We start from the raw sequence: 15,706 nt of genomic DNA on the forward strand, positions 1-15,706 counted from the left end.
TCCAACTCCACCTCCCAGAGCAGGGTCACCTAGGGCAAGTCACACAGGAACACATCCAGGCAGGTTTAGAAAGTCTCCAGAGAAGGAGACTCCACAACCTCTCTGGGCAGCCTGCTGCAGGGCTCCAGCACCCTCACACCAAAGAAGTTTCTCCTCATGCTGAGGTGGTTCCAATCTGTACCCATTATTTCTTGTCCTATCCCTGGGCACCCTTGAAAAAGAGATTTGCACCTTCTTCTTGACACCCACCTTCACATATTTGATCAGATTCCCTCTCAGCCTTCTCTTCTCCAGGCTTAACAGCCCCAAGTCTCTCAGCCTTTTCTCATAAAGCAAATATTCCACTCCCTCCTCTTCCTCCATCTCAATCTCAGTCCAATTTTAGACATACTCAAATATTTAATCTCATTCCAATTCTAGGTGCAGGCCCAGCTCTCAACCCAACCCTAGCTCCAATCTCAGCCTGATTTTAGCCCTAACTACAATCCCAGCCCTAATTTTAGCCCTAACCCCATTCCCCAGTTTTAACCCAAATCCTACATTTAGCTCTAACTCAAATCTCAGGCCTAACATCAATCTCAGCCCCAACCCAACCTAGATTTAACCTTGATGCCAACCCTGACTCCAACCCAAATTCCCAGGTCCAGGCTCAAGCCCAACTCCAGCTCCAACACCAAGTCCCAGGACTAATCCCTACCTCCAATCCCAGGCCTACTATCAACCTCAACCCTAACCCCAATCCCTACCCTGGTCCCAACTCCAATCTCATACCTAGCCCCAAACCCCAACCTTGGCTCCAACTCCAATATTAAACCCCAACTTTAATCCCAGACCCAACCCCAAATCCCAGCACTAATCTGAGTCTCTTACTGTAACCTCAATCCAATCCTTACCCTGATTCCCAGGCCCAGTCCCAATCCTTAACCCCAATTCCCAGTCTCCAGCCCTAATCCCAATCTCCAGACCTAATCCCAGTCCCATCTCTACCCCAAATCCCATCACTCCAATCCCAACTCTATTCCCATTCTCCTTCCTTGTCCTAATCCCACCCTAACTCCAACCACAATATCTAGTTCTAAACCTGACCCTCAGCCTTTATCCTAGTCCCTATGCCAGCCCCAGCTCCATCCCCAGCCCTAACCTTGATCCCAGCCCTAGTCCCGTTCTCCCTCTCAACCCTGATCCCACTCTGACCCCAACCCCTAAACCTGACCCTCAGCCGCGACCCCCAGTCCCATCCCTTGTACCGACCCCAGTCTCAGTGCCAGTCCCGAATGGAATCCCCTAGCTGTGACCCCCATCCCTAATCCCACCCCCGGTCCCAAAGAGGAGCCCCTGCCGTAACCTGAAGCTCGCTCACGCAACCCGCAACCCCCAGCCCCTCTTGCAGCCCCTTTCACCCCGGGCCCAGCCAATGAGCGCCGCCGTGCCCAATTAGGGCGGAAAAGTCCCGCCCCCTCTACCAATCACACCCCGCCCTCCCGGGCGCCTCTCTCCCTTTACCCCAATCGTAGCCGGGGAATTTGCTCTCCGTCCCGCCCCCTCCGCCCCTCCGACCATTCACCTCTCCCCACCGCGCCGCTCTCCATTCCGATTTGCTATCGCCGCCCGCGGGGCGGGAAGGGAGCCGACCCCCCCCAGCTCTATATAAGGCGGCGGGCGGAGGGGAGCGTTGCTGCCTCTCGCTGTGTGTCCCTTGTCGCCCACCGTCGCTCTGCCGCTGCCATGGCAACCGCGCTCTGTCCGCTCCGTGCCTTGAGCCGCGTCCCGCTGCGGCCCCGCGCCCGCCGCCTGCATCTCAGCGCGCCCAGGTACGGCCCAGCCTGCTCCGCTCGAAGCCAGCCGGGGCGGGGGGTTACAGAAGGAGGGAAGCGGAGTCCGCCCGTGCCCTCCGCGCAGTCCCGGCACGGGGTGGGGTGAGGAGGAGGAGGAGGGTCGGCCTGGTCCCGTCTGTCATCCCCTTCCCATTATCCGCTGGTCCGGCGTAGAAGTCCCGCTCGCCGGTACCGGGAATGAATGAGGCGGGCCCCCAGCGGCCGCCCCCGGCGGTGCAGGCTGATGAAATCCCGCTCCCGCCTTGCATGGTGTGCGTTGGGCTCTTCCCGGGCACCGGCTCTGCTGGGTCCCCCGCACCCCGCTAAGAGGAGCCTCTCGCCGTCCAACTCCGAGCTCACCTCGGGTTTAAGGGGCATGAGAGGGACCGGCGACCCCCGAGCATCCCCCCGGGCGTCAGCGTGGCTTTCCCCTTCCGTTTCCGCAGCACCCACTGCAGCTTTGCCTCTGATGTACCCAAACAGCCCCGGGGGAACTGCTGCGTCCCCGGTGCTCTGCTTTCTCTTCTCGGCCCTGCTCTGAACAGGGCTCCCAGCTCTTATTTTGGCTTCCCTGTAGCTCACAGCGGGGCTGATGCTTCTCTCTGTCCCCTAGGACCTGAGGCTCGTACAAGGGGAAGATTTGGGTGGGCTCTTGGCATCAGATATCTGTGATTTAATGATACTTTCTTTTTGCTCCCTCCTCCCTCCCCCCGACTGTTGGCACTCAAAAGAGTTCCTTTTACAACTGGTACTTCAGGACAGGTTTAGCTCTGAAGCTAAACTAAGCCTTTGAGAGCCAGTGTGCTCTGCTGGGCTGCTGTGGATTTGTTGCTAAATGGCTTTGACTGGGGCCATTGTGACTAGGGATGAAGTAATGTTTAATTCCCAGTAAATTGGGGGAAAATTACATATTTGGGGAGGGGAGGGATTAAGGGAGAACAAAAGATCCTCTGCCTCTCTTAAGTATTTAGACAAAAGCTTTCCCTACCTGGAGCCTGGGAGCTTAGGGCTGCCCTGTGCAGGCGTGGGGCTGAAGGTGGTGACTCTCCCCTCGCCTATGGCAGCTTTCCCCAGAGCTCTGGGATCAGGATTGCACCTAAAGAAGGTCAGAAAGCTGCAGTGTTGGGCTTGATGCAGGCTCCTGGCAGGAGGAGGTCTGGATAGCAGGCAGCTGCTGGATTTCTGAGGAGAAACCACAAGAGTTCAGGGCGGTGCAGGGAGAGGTGGAAGCTGCACTTGGTGCTGTGGGGCTTTCTCCTGTGGAGCCAGGTGCCTCCTGGAACCCTGGGGCAAGTTGGGTGGCTTTTGGAGTTGTGGCTGCTTCAGCAAAGGGTGGGTGACTTGAGGAGGGGACCATAAATGCTGGGAATGCTGTGGGGGGAGCATCTTTGCCTGCTCCAGCTCAGAAACTGGCGTCACTGGGCTTGCAAGGGGCTTGTCGAGGCAAGACTTCAGTGCTGTGGGGAAGCCTGGAAGTGAAGCTTGTGCAGGTGAATCCTCTCACCAAGGGAGCAGTGGATGGGAATGGTCTCAAACAAAGCTTCTGGTGATAACCTGAAAGGGAGAAGCCAAGCATGAAGAATGTGGAGAGCCTGCTGAGAGGGGACAGGCAGCTGTGGCCTCCCAGCTAGCTGTAGGTCAAGGCAGCCTTCCCATATGCTGCAGGGTGTGCAGTTCTCTAGACTGCATCTGACACTGTCTGCATATTCCAGCTGCCAGTTTAGATAAGAAGTGTCTGTGAGGAGCTGTTCTGCCATGCTTCAAATGGCTCAATGTCCCTTCTCCAGCTAGATCATAGTCACAGAGGGGTTTTGGTTGGTAAAGACCTTTCAGACCATGCACTCCAACCATTCTCCATCTCCACCAAGGCTGGGGCTAAACCATGGCCCTCAGCACCACATCTCTGCAGCTTTGAAACACCTCCAGGGATGGGGATTCAGCCACCTCCCTGGGCAGCCTGTGCTAGGCTTTGAGAACCCTTCAGTGAAGAACTTTTCTTCTAATGTCCAACCTAAACCTGCCCTGGGGCAACCTGAGGCCATTTCCCCTTCTCTTCCTATTTGGTACTAGGGAGAAGAGGCCAACCCCCACCTGGCTCCAGCCTCCTGTCAGGGACTTGCAGAGAGCCAGAAGGTCTCCCCTCAACCTCTTCTTGTCCAGGCTCAACACCCCCAGCTCCCTCAGCTACTCTTCCCCAGCTCTCTTCTCCAGACCCTTCCCCAGCTTTGTTGCCCTTCTCTGGCCCTGCTCCAGCCCTCAAGGTCCTTCTTGGGGTGAGAGACCCAACCCTGAGCCCAGCACTCAAGCTGTGGCCTGCACAGGGGCACAATCCCTGCCCTGCTCCTGTTGCCTACACCATTGCTGCTCCAGGCCAGGCTGCTGGTGACCACCTTGGCCACCTGGGCACCCCCTGGCTCCTCTCCAGCTGCTGCCACCCAGCACCCCCAGGGCCTTTCCCACCAAGCACTTTCCAGCCTGGAGCCTTCCTGGGGTTGTTGTGCCTCAAGGGCAGGACCAAGCCCTTGGCTTTGAATCTCATCCCCTTGGCCTTGGCACATCCACCCAGCCTGGCACAGGTCCCTCTGCAGAGCCTCCAGCAGCTCAACACTGGCCCAGGCTGCCTGGGAAGGTGGTTGAGTCCCCATCCCTGCAGGTGTTTTGAAGCTGCAGAGATGTGGTGCTGAGGGCCCTGGCTTAACCCCAGCCTTGGCAGAGTTAGAGAATGGTTGGACTGGATGATCCTGAAGGCCTTTTCCAACCAAAATGATTCTGCCAAGACTGAGCTTTGCTGCTGAACTTGGTTTGCAGTAAAGCTTCAAAGGACTTGTGCAGAACTCCACTGGAAGAGTGCTGCTGGGCAGCAAGGTCTGCAGGGCACAGCAAGGTGCCCTGGGGGCCAAGAAGGCCAAGGGGGTCCTGGGGGCATTCAGAGGATTCAGCAGAGCCAGGGAGCTTCTCCTCCCCCTCTGCTCTGCCCTGCTGAGGCCACACCTGGAACATTGCATCCAGCTCTGGGCTCCCCAGCTGAGGAGGGACAGGGAGCTGCTGGAGAGAGGCCAAGGGAGGGCTGCAAGGCTGCTGAAGGGACTGCAGCACTGCCTGGGGAGGAGAGGCTGAGAGCCCTGGGGGTGCTGAGTGTGGAGAGGAGAAGGCTGAGAGGGATCTGCTCAATGGCTCTCAAGAGCTGAGGGCTGGGGGGCAGGAGGGAGGGGACAGGCTCTGCTCAGCTGCACCCTGGGACAGGCCAAGGGGCAAGGGATGGAAAGTGCAGCACAGGAGGTTGCAGCTCAGCCTGAGGAGGAACTTCTGCCCTGGGAGGCTGCCAGAGGCCTGGAGCAGGCTGCCCAGAGAGGTTGTGGAGTCTCCTTGTGTGGAGCCTTTGCAGCCCTGTCTGGATGTGTTCCTGTGTGCCCTGGGCTGGGTTCTCTGCTCCTGCTCTGGCAGGGGGCTGGGGCTGGGAGCTCTTTGGAGGTCCCTTCCAGCCCCTGACCTCCTGTGTGAGCTGCTTGTGCCCTGACTGGCAGCTGGCCTCTGTTTTTCCTGGTCCCTCCAAGGCTGACTGCTCTGATAACACTTTCTGTGCCACAGGGATGATGCAGTGGTGATCTCTGGGAGGAAGCTGGCTCGGCAGATCAGGCAGGAGGCCAGGCAGGAGGTGGAGCAGTTGGTTGCAGCCGGGAACAAGAGACCTCACCTCAGCGTCGTCCTGGTGGGGGAGAACCCAGCCAGCCACTCCTATGTGCTGAACAAAACCAGAGCAGCTGCTGATGTTGGTAGGTCCAAAAAGGGCAGCAAGGGACTGTGTTCAAATCATAGGGTTGTTTTGGCTAGAAACAAGGCCTCCAAGACTGAGTCCAACCAGCAACCCAACACCGCCCTGGCCGTTAAACCATGGCCCCAAGGGCTTCTGGAATGCCTCCAGGGATGTGTGGTTGTCTTCATTCTTGCATGCCTAGGTTGGCTTTCTCCAAGCCCTTCCTGCCCTCAGAAAGTCTTTGTGTGGTCACTAGGCTGATATCAGTGATCTTTGGAGGAGGGAAGGCTCTGGGGACACCTTAGAGCAGCCTTCTAGTTCCTGAAGGGGCTCCAGGAGGGCTGGGGAGGGACTCTTGATAAGGGCTGGGAGTGCCAGGATGAGGAACAATGGCTTTGAGCTGGGAGAAGGGAAGCTGAGACTGGAGAAGAGGAAGAAATTCTCTAGAGTGAGGGTGAGGAGACACTGGAACAGGTTTCTCAGGGAGGTTGTGGCTGTCCCCTCCCTGGAGGTGTTCAAGGCTAGGCTGGATGAGGCCTTGAGCAAGCTGTGCTGGTGGGAGGTGTCCCTGCCCATGGCAGGGGGGTTGGAACTGGATGATCTTTGAGGTCACTTCCAACCCAACCCATTCTAAACCCTAACTCAGACTTGTGCAGGTCTCCAGCCTGGAAGGATCTCATTGCTGCCCACACACAGTCCTCGGTGTGTCCCTAGTGGATTGGCAGAGCAATGAAACAGGGCAGGCTGAAACAGGATAAAGGCAGTTCCTGTCCTGCTTGTGCACACATGGCTCTGATGTGGCTCTCTTGATGGTCACCTGCAGGAATCAGCAGTGAAACCATTCTCAGGCCAGCTTCCATCACTGAAGAGGAGCTGCTGGATCTGATCAGCAAACTCAATAACGATGCTGATGTGGATGGCCTCCTAGTGCAGCTTCCTCTGCCTGGTGAGTGGCTGCTGCATCTCCAGCCATTTCCTTCTTACTCAAAGCTCTTGGGGGGGTTCCATGTCCTGAAAAGCAGCACTGGGGCTCTGCTGTGACAGGAGAGGTGGCACTGGGCCGTAGCAGGTTGAGACTGGAGATGAGGAACAAATTCTTGACAGTGAGGGTGAGGAGACACTGGAAGAGGTTGCAGAAGCCCCCTCCCTTGAGGTGTTGAAGGCCAGGTTGGATGAGGCCTTGGGCAACCTGGGCTGCTGGGAAGTCTCTCTTCCACCCCCAGGGCTCTCAGCCTTTGGGCCTCACAGAGCTGCTCCAGGCCCCTCAGCATCTCCAGAGCTGGACTCTCTCCAGCAGTTCCCTCTCTCTTGAACTGGGGAGCCCAGAACTGGACCCAGGACTCCAGATGTGGGCAAAGCAGAGGGGGAGGAGAACCTCCCTTGCCCTGCTGCTGCCCACACTCTTCCCCATGCCCCCCAGGAGACCCTTTCCCTCCCTGTCCCTGAGGGCACACTGCTCATGGAACCACCTGCTGACAATGTAGCCCTCACCTGCTTCGAGTCCCCTTCTACTGCCACCTGCAAGCCTTGAGCTTGCTGGAAGCTTCAGGTAGCATCCAGACCCTGAAGGCTGTGATTCAGCAGGGCCCAGGGATGGGTGAGGGTGGTTTTGGGCTGGGTCCTTGGGGTGAGAGGTTTTGGTTGTCTCCCAGAGCACATCGACGAGCGCAGGATCTGCAACGCCGTCAGCCCGGACAAGGACGTCGACGGCTTCCACGTGATCAACGTGGGCAGGATGTGCCTGGACCAGGACTCCATGCTGCCAGCCACCCCCTGGGGGGTGTGGGAGATCATCAAGAGAACTGGTGAGCTGCCAGCTTTTTGCCAGCTCCTGCTGGTTGCCAGCTGGCTGAACGTGGCAGCCAGCGTGGGCACCGTGCTGGCGTTGCCTGTGCCCAGCGCTCGCCACCAGCTCTTGCCAGCAGCACCAGGGGGGTGAGGAGGCTGTCAAAGGAGCTTCTTCTCTTGCCATGGGCCAAGCCCAGATGTGGTTCAGAAGTACTGGGCTGAAGGGAACTTCTCAAATCTATTCCTTTGACTCCTTTTTGCTGGCTGGGTCACAGCTCACAGGGTGCTAGGGGTGGGAAGGGACCTCTGAAGGTCATCCAGCCCAAGCCCCCTGCCAGAGCAGGAGCAGAGAACCCAGCCCAGGGCACACAGGAACACATCCAGACAGGGCTGCAAAGGCTCCACACAAGGAGACTCCACAACCTCTCTGGGCAGCCTGCTCCAGGCCTCTGGCAGCCTCCCAGGGCAGAAGTTCCTCCTCCTGCTGAGCTGCAACCTCCTGTGCTGCACTTTCCATCCCTTGCCCCTTGGCCTGTCCCAGGGTGCAGCTGAGCAGAGCCTGTCCCCTCCTTCCTGCCCCCCAGCCCTCAGCTCTTGAGAGCCATTGAGCAGATCCCTCTCAGCCTTCTCCTCTCCACACTCAGCACCCCCAGGGCTCTCAGCCTCTCCTCCCCAGGCAGTGCTGCAGTCCCTTCAGCAGCCTTGGAGCTCTCCAGGATGTTAAGGGGACTGGATGATTCCCCAGAGACCAGTACTGGGCCCAGCTCTAGTCCATATCTTTATGGATGACCTGGATGAGGAGATTGAGGCAACCCTTAGTGAATCTGCAGAGGACACCAAGTTGGGAAGCAGGGTGGAGCTCCTGGAGGGCAGGAGGATGCTGCAGAGGGACTTGGCCAGGCTGGGGCCATGGGCTGGGGCCAATGGGATGAGATTCAACAAGGCCAAGGGCAGGCTCCTGCACTTTGGCCACAACAACCCCATGCAGGCTACAGCCTGGGGATGAGTGGCTGGAGAGCAGCTGGCAGGGAGGGACCTGGCAGTGCTGGGGGACAGCAGCTGCACAGGAGCCTGCAGTGTGCCCAGGGGGCACAGAAGCCCAGGGGCATCCTGGCCTGGCAGCAGTGTGGCCAGCAGGAGCAGGGATGGAGTTCTGCCCTGTGCTGGCACTGGTGAGGTCTCCCCTGGAGCACTGTGTGCAGCTCTGGGCCCTCACTGCTGGAAGGATCTTGAGGTGCTGCAGCAGGTCCAGAGGAGAGCAAGCAGAGTGGGGTCAGTTAGAGGGCAGAAGGGCTCTGCAGAGGGACCTTGACCAACTGGACAGATGGGCAGAGGCCAACAGGATGGCATTGAACAAGTCCAATTGCCAGGGCTGCACTTTGGCCACAGCAACCCCAGGCAGAGCTACAGACTGGGGTCAGAGTGGCTGGAGAGCTCCCAAGCAGAGAGGGACCTGGGGGTGCTGATTGACAGCTGCCTAAGCATGAGCCAGCAGTGTGCCCAGGGGGCCAAGAAGGCCAATGGCATCCTGGCCTGCATCAGGAACAGTGTGGCCAGCAGGAGCAGGGAGGTCATTGTGCCCTGTGCTCAGCACTGGTTAGGCCACACCTTGAGTCCTGTGTCCAGTTCCGGGCTCCTCAGTTCCAGAAGGACATTGAGAGACTTGAAGGTGTCCAGAGAGGGGCAGGGGAGGGGTCTGGGGCACAGCCCTGTGAGGAGAGGCTGAGGGAGCTGGGGTTGCTTAGCCTGCAGAAGAGGAGACTCAGGGGTGACCTCATTGCTCTCTCCAACTCCCTGAAGGGAGGTTGTAGCCAGGTGGGGGTTGGTCTCTTCTCCCAGGCAGCCAGCACCAGAACACGAGGACACAGTCTCAAGCTGTGCCAGGGGAGGTTTAGGCTGGAGGTGAGGAGAAAGTTCTTCCCAGAGAGAGTTGTTAGCCACTGGGATGTGCTGCCCAGGGAGGTGGTGGAGTCCCCATCCCTAGAGGTGTTCAAGAGAGGATTGGATGTGGCACTTGGAGCCATGGTTTAGCCATGAGGTCTGTGGTGCCAGGTTGGACTGGATGATCTTTGAGGTCTCTTCCAACCTTGGTGCCTCTGTGAACAAAGCTGAGAGAAGCCCTGCAGCTGCTGCTGTGCCGGAATCAGGTCGCAGCCTGGGACTAGGGGATCTCAGAGCTCTTTTTCAGCCTGGGTAATTCTCTGATTGTGGGGGCTGTGCTCCAGCTGTGGTGGCTGAAGGCTTCCCCCCCTCCTTGTGCCCTGCAGGGATCCCCACCCTGGGCAGGAACGTGGTGGTGGCTGGCAGGTCGAAGAACGTGGGCATGCCGATCGCCATGCTGCTGCACACCGACGGCCGCCACGAGCGCCCGGGAGGTAGGAGCCCCCTGCCCCTGTGGCACCCAGCCCCTTCAGCCTGGCACCTTGGCCTCTCCCAGCAAGGGTTTTAAGGGTTCTCTTGGCCCATTTCTGTGGGCTGTGGTCAAAGCTGGGGAGTTAAGGCTGAATCATTTGGGCTGGAAAAAAGGCATCCGAGAGCCTTGAGTCCAAGCAGTAACCCAACCCTTCCCAGGCCCCTGCCAAGCCCTGTCCCTCAGCACCACAGCTCCATGGCTCTGCAGTCCCTCCAGGGAGTCCTGTAATGCTTTGGAGACTTCCTCAGTGAGGCCCTGTCCTCTCCCATACCTGATCCCTCCCTCTACCTTCAAGCCCTCTCCCTCAGCACCACAGCTCCATGGCTCTGCAGTCCCTCCAGGGAGTTCTGTAATGCTCTGGAGACTTCCTCAGTGAGGTCCTGTCCCCTCCCATACCCAGTCCCTCCCTCTGTAGGGTCTTCCCTGAGGTTTATCATCCAGCTTTAATGGTCCTGAGAAATGCAAGGGTGGTCTGAAGGGAGGGGGAAGGAAAGGGGAGAGGGGCAGGAGGAGGGGGGAGGGGGAAGGAAAGGGGAGAGGGGCAGGAAGTAAAGGGGAAAGTAGAGGCAGGGTGTTGAGAAAGGAAGGAAAAGGGAAGGGGGAGGGGAGGGGGGATGAGGAAGGAAGGAAGGGGGAGGTGGGGGCAGAGGGTGTGGGTGGTGGGTGTGGACTGAAGCTGCATGAGCCCCCCTGCAGGAGATGCCACAGTGACCATCTCCCACCGCTACACCCCCAAGGAGCAGCTGAAGCAGCACACGATCAGAGCTGACATCGTGGTGGCAGCAGCAGGTGAGGCCTGGCCCTGGCAGCACAGCTGAGGCAGGGAGGGGGCTGGGAAGCTGCTGTGGTGGCCCTGCTGTGCAGGGGAGGATCCTGGGGGCATTCAGTGCCTTGGGATCTCCTCCTCGAGGTTGTCTGAAGGCCAGGAGAGCAGGGGAGGAGCTGTTTGAGGTAGTCCTGTGGTGAAGCCCAGGAGCTTGATCTCAGCACCTGAACCCCCCCTGGTGAGCAGATGCAGAGAGGTTCTCTTGGAGCTGCAGATGTGTATTTGTGTGGGGAGGGCAGGGAAAAGCCACCCAGGAGAGCATCTGCTGGCCTAGAGACAATCCTAGAATCAATGAGGTTGGAGAAGACCTCAGAGATCATCAAGGCCAAGCTGTCCCCCAACACCTCCTGACTACTACACCATGGCCCAGGTGCCACATCCAGTCCCCTCTTGAACACCTCCAGGGATGGGGACTCCACCACCTCCCTGGGCAGCCCATTCCCAGCTGAGGCACAGCTGCCTCACCAGCCTCATGGTGAAGAGCTTCCTCACAGCCAATCTGAATCCCCCCACTTCTAGTTTTGTGGTGGTGTGCCCCAAGGGCAGGACCCAGCCCCTGGCCCTGCTGAACCTCATCCCATTGGCCTTGGCACAGGTCCCTCTGCAGAGCCTCCAACCCTCCAGCAGCTCAGCTCTGCCACCCAGCCTGGTGTCCCCTGCAGAGTGCCTGAGGGAGCTTTGATCTCCTTGATCAAGATGTTAACTGTCTCCAGCTCAGGGGTTGGGCTGGGTTAGACACCTGGGGGTGGTTTTACATCTCATGTGAGCACAGGTTGGAAAAGAGCCTTGAGACCATGGAGTGCAACCAGTTCATGAGGCTGGAAGCCCCAGGTGGTCCAAAACACCACCCCCATGCCCATGTTCCCTTCCCACAGGCATCCCCAACCTGATCACTGCTGACATGATCAAAGAAGGAGCTGCAGTTATTGATGTGGGCATCACCAGAGTGCAGGATCCCATCACTGCCCAACCCAGGCTGGTGGGGGATGTGGATTTTGAAGGTATGGAAAGGTTCTGCAGGTGGCTCCTTGAGCATTAACCCTTCTGGGTGCTGGGAAGGGGAGGGAGGAGAAAGCCCTGGTTCATGTGACTGAGCAGGTGAATAGCAGCAGAGGCACAGAATGCTAAGGGCTGGAAGGGACCTCTGGAGATGGAGTTCAGCCTCCCTCAGCCAGGGCAGGTCACACAAGAATGCATCCAGATAGGTCTTGAATGGCTCCACACAAGGAGGCTCCACAACCTCTCTGGGCAGCCTGCTGAGGGCTGGTGGGCAGGGGGGAGGGGACAGGCTCTGCTCAGCTGCACCCTGGGACAGGCCAAGGGGCAGGGGATGGAAAGTGCAGCACAGGAGGTTGCAGCTCAGCCTGAGGAGGAACTTCTGCCCTGGGAGGCTGCCAGAGGCCTGGAGCAGGCTGCCCAGAGAGGTTGTGGAGTCTCCTTGTGTGGAGCCTTTGCAGCCCTGTCTGGATGTGTTCCTGTGTGCCCTGGGCTGGGTTCTCTGCTCCTGCTCTGGCAGGAGGCTTGGGCTGGATGAGCTTTGGAGGTCCCTTCCAACCCCTGAGCTCCTGTGAGCTGTGCTCCTGTGACCCTGAGCAGTGCCTGGAGTGGTTGCAGCTGCCTCCTGCTCTTGCCTCCATGCCTGAGCTGTGCCTTTTGCTCCCTGCAGGGGTGAGGAAGAAGGCCAGCTTCATCACCCCCGTGCCTGGGGGGGTTGGGCCCATGACAGTGGCCATGCTGATGAAGAACACCATCATTGCTGCCAAGAAGCTGCTGAAACCCAAAGAGCTGGAAGCATTAAGTGCTTAACCTGGGGACACTCCATGGCACTGTCCCACCCATTCCAACCTGACTCCTCCACAGGCCCAGAGGGAAATGCAATATTTGTATTTATTGGCAGTGGAATTGCCTCCTCTGGAGGTGCAAACAGAGCAGCTGGGAGCCTTGGGCACAGCAGCTCTGCTGAGCTCTCTCCAGCTCTACTCCTGGCCTGCTCAAGCTGGCTTGGTCTTGAAGCCAGCTCTAGATGCCTGCCCTGCTCCTCCTGGTGGGGTGAGGCAGCAGTTGTGGGATCCTGGGATGTGTACAGCTCCCCTGGGAGCTGGGGGTGATGTCAGCAGTCCCAGGGGGAGGTCAGCTCTGCTCCATGGTGTAGTTAACACCTTGGTGATCCTGTTACAGGCTGCTCCTCTCTGACCTGTGCTGGAGTCCTCCAGGCTGTAGAATCAACACCTTGGTGGTTCTGGTCTCACAGGCTGCTTCTGACTCATGCTGGAGTCATTTACTCCATGGTGTAACACCAGCACCTTGGTCCTGTTCTCACAGGCAGCTCCTCTCTGACCTGTGCTGGAGTCCTCTACTCCATGGTGTAGCAACCCCTTGGTTCTGTTCTCACAGGCTGCCTGCACAGGAGGTCTTAGCTGACTTATGCTGAAGTTCTCTGCTCCATGGTGCAGCAACACCTTGGTGGTTCTGGTCTCACAGGCTGCTCCTCTCTGACCTGTGCTGCAGTCCTCTTCTCCATGGTGTAGAATCACACCTTGGGGATTCTGGTCTCAGAGGCTGCTCCTCTCTGACCTGTGCTGCAGTCCTCTTCTCCATAGTGTAGAATCACACCTTGGGGATTCTGGTCTCAGTCATGCTGGGGTCCTTTACTCCATGGTGTAACACCAACACCTTGGAGGTCCTGTTCTTATGGGCTACATCATCAACTACTCCTGCCTCTTGCTGAAGCCCTTTACTCCATGGTGTAACACCAACACCTTGGTGCCTCTGGCCTCACAGGCTGCCTGCACAGCTCCTGCCTTATGCTGAAGTCCTTTATTCCATGGTGTAGCAACACCTGGGTGGTCCTGCTGCCATGGGCAACCTCCACTCCTCCTGCCTTATGCTGAAGCCTTTTACTCCATGGTGTAACACCAACACCTTGTTGGTCCTGCTCTCACAGGCTCTCATGCTGAAATTCTCTGCTCCATGGCATAGCAGCAACACCTTGGTGGCTCTGCTCTCACAGGCAGCTCCTGTCTGGCCTGTGCTGATGTTCTCTGCTCCATGGCATAGCAGCAACACCTTGGTGGCTCTGCTCTCACAGGCAGCTCCTGTCTGACCTGTGCTGATGTCCTCTGCCCCATGGTGTAGGATCAACACCTTGGTGGCTCTGCTCTCACAGGCAGCTCCTGTCTGGCCTGTGCTGATGTTCTCTGCCCCATGGTGTAGGATCAACACCTTGGTGGCTCTGCTCTCACAGGCAGCTCCTGTCTGACCTGTGCTGATGTCCTCTGCCCCATGGTGTAGGATCAACACCTTGGTGGCTCTGCTCTCACAGGCAGCTCCTGTCTGGCCTGTGCTGAAGTCCTCTGCCCCATGGTGTAGGATCAACACCTTGGTGGCTCTGCTCTCACAGGCAGCTCCTGTCTGGCCTGTGCTGAAGTCCTCTGCTCCATAGTGTAGGACACCTTGGTGCCTCTGTTCTCATAGGCTGCCTGCAGTGCTCCTGCCTCATGCTGAAATCCTTTACTCCATGATGTAGGAACAACACCTTGGTGCCTCTGTTCTCACAGGCAGCTCCTCTCTGCCTCATGCTGAAGTCCTTCACTCCATGGTGTGGAATCAACACCTTGGTGGTCCTGCTCTCATGGGCTACCTCCCCTCCTCCTGCCTCATGCTGAAGTCCTCTGCTCCCTAGTGTAGGACACCTTGGTGGCTCTGTTCTCCCAGGCTGCCTGCCCTGCTCCATGCTGCAGTCCTCTGCTCCATGCTGGATGCTTGGTTTGAGTTAAGCTCCTGTAGAAGTTTATTTGACTTGAAAAAAAGCAAAGCTCTGTTGTCAGCCTCTGCAGGGCCCTGGGCAGCAGCAGCAGCAGCAGCTCTCTTGGGCCATGTTCTGGTGTGCAGCTGAGTTGGGGTTTTGTGGGGGTGTGTGTGTGTGTGGTTTGGGTTTTGTTTGTGCCCTTTGGGTGATTGCTTTGGGGTTTGGTGTTTTTTTAAAGCCTTTTTTTTTTTACTAACCAAAGAAAAGTGGGGTGGGGGCTGCTGGGCTCTCTGCTGGGCACACAGGAAGGTTCCTGGGCTGTAGAATAAAAGTCTGGATGTACTTAGGGGATGGTGCAGGATGAATAAAGAGAAGAAAAAGCTTTGCTTGTCTCCTGGAATTCTTCCCAAGCAGGTTTTTCATGGCCCTCCCCTCCCCAGAGAAGGAGCAGGAGTTTCTTAGAGCATTTGTGCTGTGGGCTCCTCCAGAGCAGGGTTGGCTCTGGTTTGCTCCTTTGAGTTCAGCTCAGCCCCAGGTGCTGCAGCAGCATCCACAGCTCAGCGTGGAAGTGAGCAGAACTCTTCCTTTCATGCCTGGACAAAACCCTGTTCAGCTTGCTGCCTCCTCATTGCCACCCAGCAGCCTGGCCTTGATCCTCTCATGAGTGTTTGCAAGCTCTCATTAGCCACTGATGGCCTCAAAGGTCTCTGCCAAGCAGAACACTTCTCTGGTGCTCTGCCCATTCACCTTACCTGGAGCTGTGATGCCTCAGAGGATGGGCAAAGCCTTCACCCATGGCATTGTTGGTGGGCAGCAAAGCAGGCCTGGGACTCCCTCCTCTTCATCCAGTTCCCTGGGAAGGCTGAGCCCAGTTCCCTGAGAGCAGGGAAGGTTGGTTGTGATGCTGGAGGTGTTCAAGGCCTTGAGCAACCCGGGCTGGTGGGAGGTGTCCCTGCCCATGGCAGGGGCTTGGCTCTGGCTGAGCTTGAAGGTCCCTTCCAGCCCCATTCCATGACTCCATGAACTCCCCTTTGCTCCTGGCTGGCCTGGAGGGGAAGAGTGCTCCCAAAGCCACCACCCCCAGAGGCAGGGAAGCTGAGGCTTGAGGACTCTGCCCCCCCAGAAACACACTGAGAGAGCTGCAAGTCCAATGAAACCAGGTTTATTTTGGGTTGTTGTCACTTGATAAATACAAAACAGCTGAGGGGGTGCTGGGCTGGGAGGGGGCAAGGCTGAGGCTCTTCACTGTTGCCAGGTACAAAAAGTAGAAACCTTGTGTGAACCTTGCCAAAAAAAAACCACCCCAGAGAAGGAGGGACACAGCTCAGTCCAAAGCCCAAACCCCAGCTGGGTGCTCAAGTGG

General features: G+C 57.8%; 1 protein-coding gene across 1 annotated transcript; it reads left to right on the forward strand.

The window, feature by feature from the left end:
* Positions 1–1,697: 1,697 nt before the first annotated feature.
* Positions 1,698–13,079, forward strand: MTHFD2 (methylenetetrahydrofolate dehydrogenase (NADP+ dependent) 2, methenyltetrahydrofolate cyclohydrolase). The gene is made up of 8 exons (XM_054175293.1): positions 1,698–1,811; positions 5,403–5,587; positions 6,392–6,514; positions 7,221–7,373; positions 9,624–9,731; positions 10,466–10,558; positions 11,471–11,596; positions 12,262–13,079. The coding sequence occupies exons 1-8, from the start codon at positions 1,726–1,728 to the stop codon at positions 12,399–12,401; spliced, it is 1,014 nt and encodes a 337-aa protein (XP_054031268.1). The 5' UTR covers positions 1,698–1,725; the 3' UTR covers positions 12,402–13,079.
* The last annotated feature ends 2,627 nt before the right edge of the window (positions 13,080–15,706 follow it).

Source organism: Dryobates pubescens, chromosome 31, assembly GCF_014839835.1.
Source record: "Dryobates pubescens isolate bDryPub1 chromosome 31, bDryPub1.pri, whole genome shotgun sequence".
Taxonomy (NCBI): Eukaryota; Metazoa; Chordata; class Aves; order Piciformes; family Picidae; genus Dryobates; species Dryobates pubescens.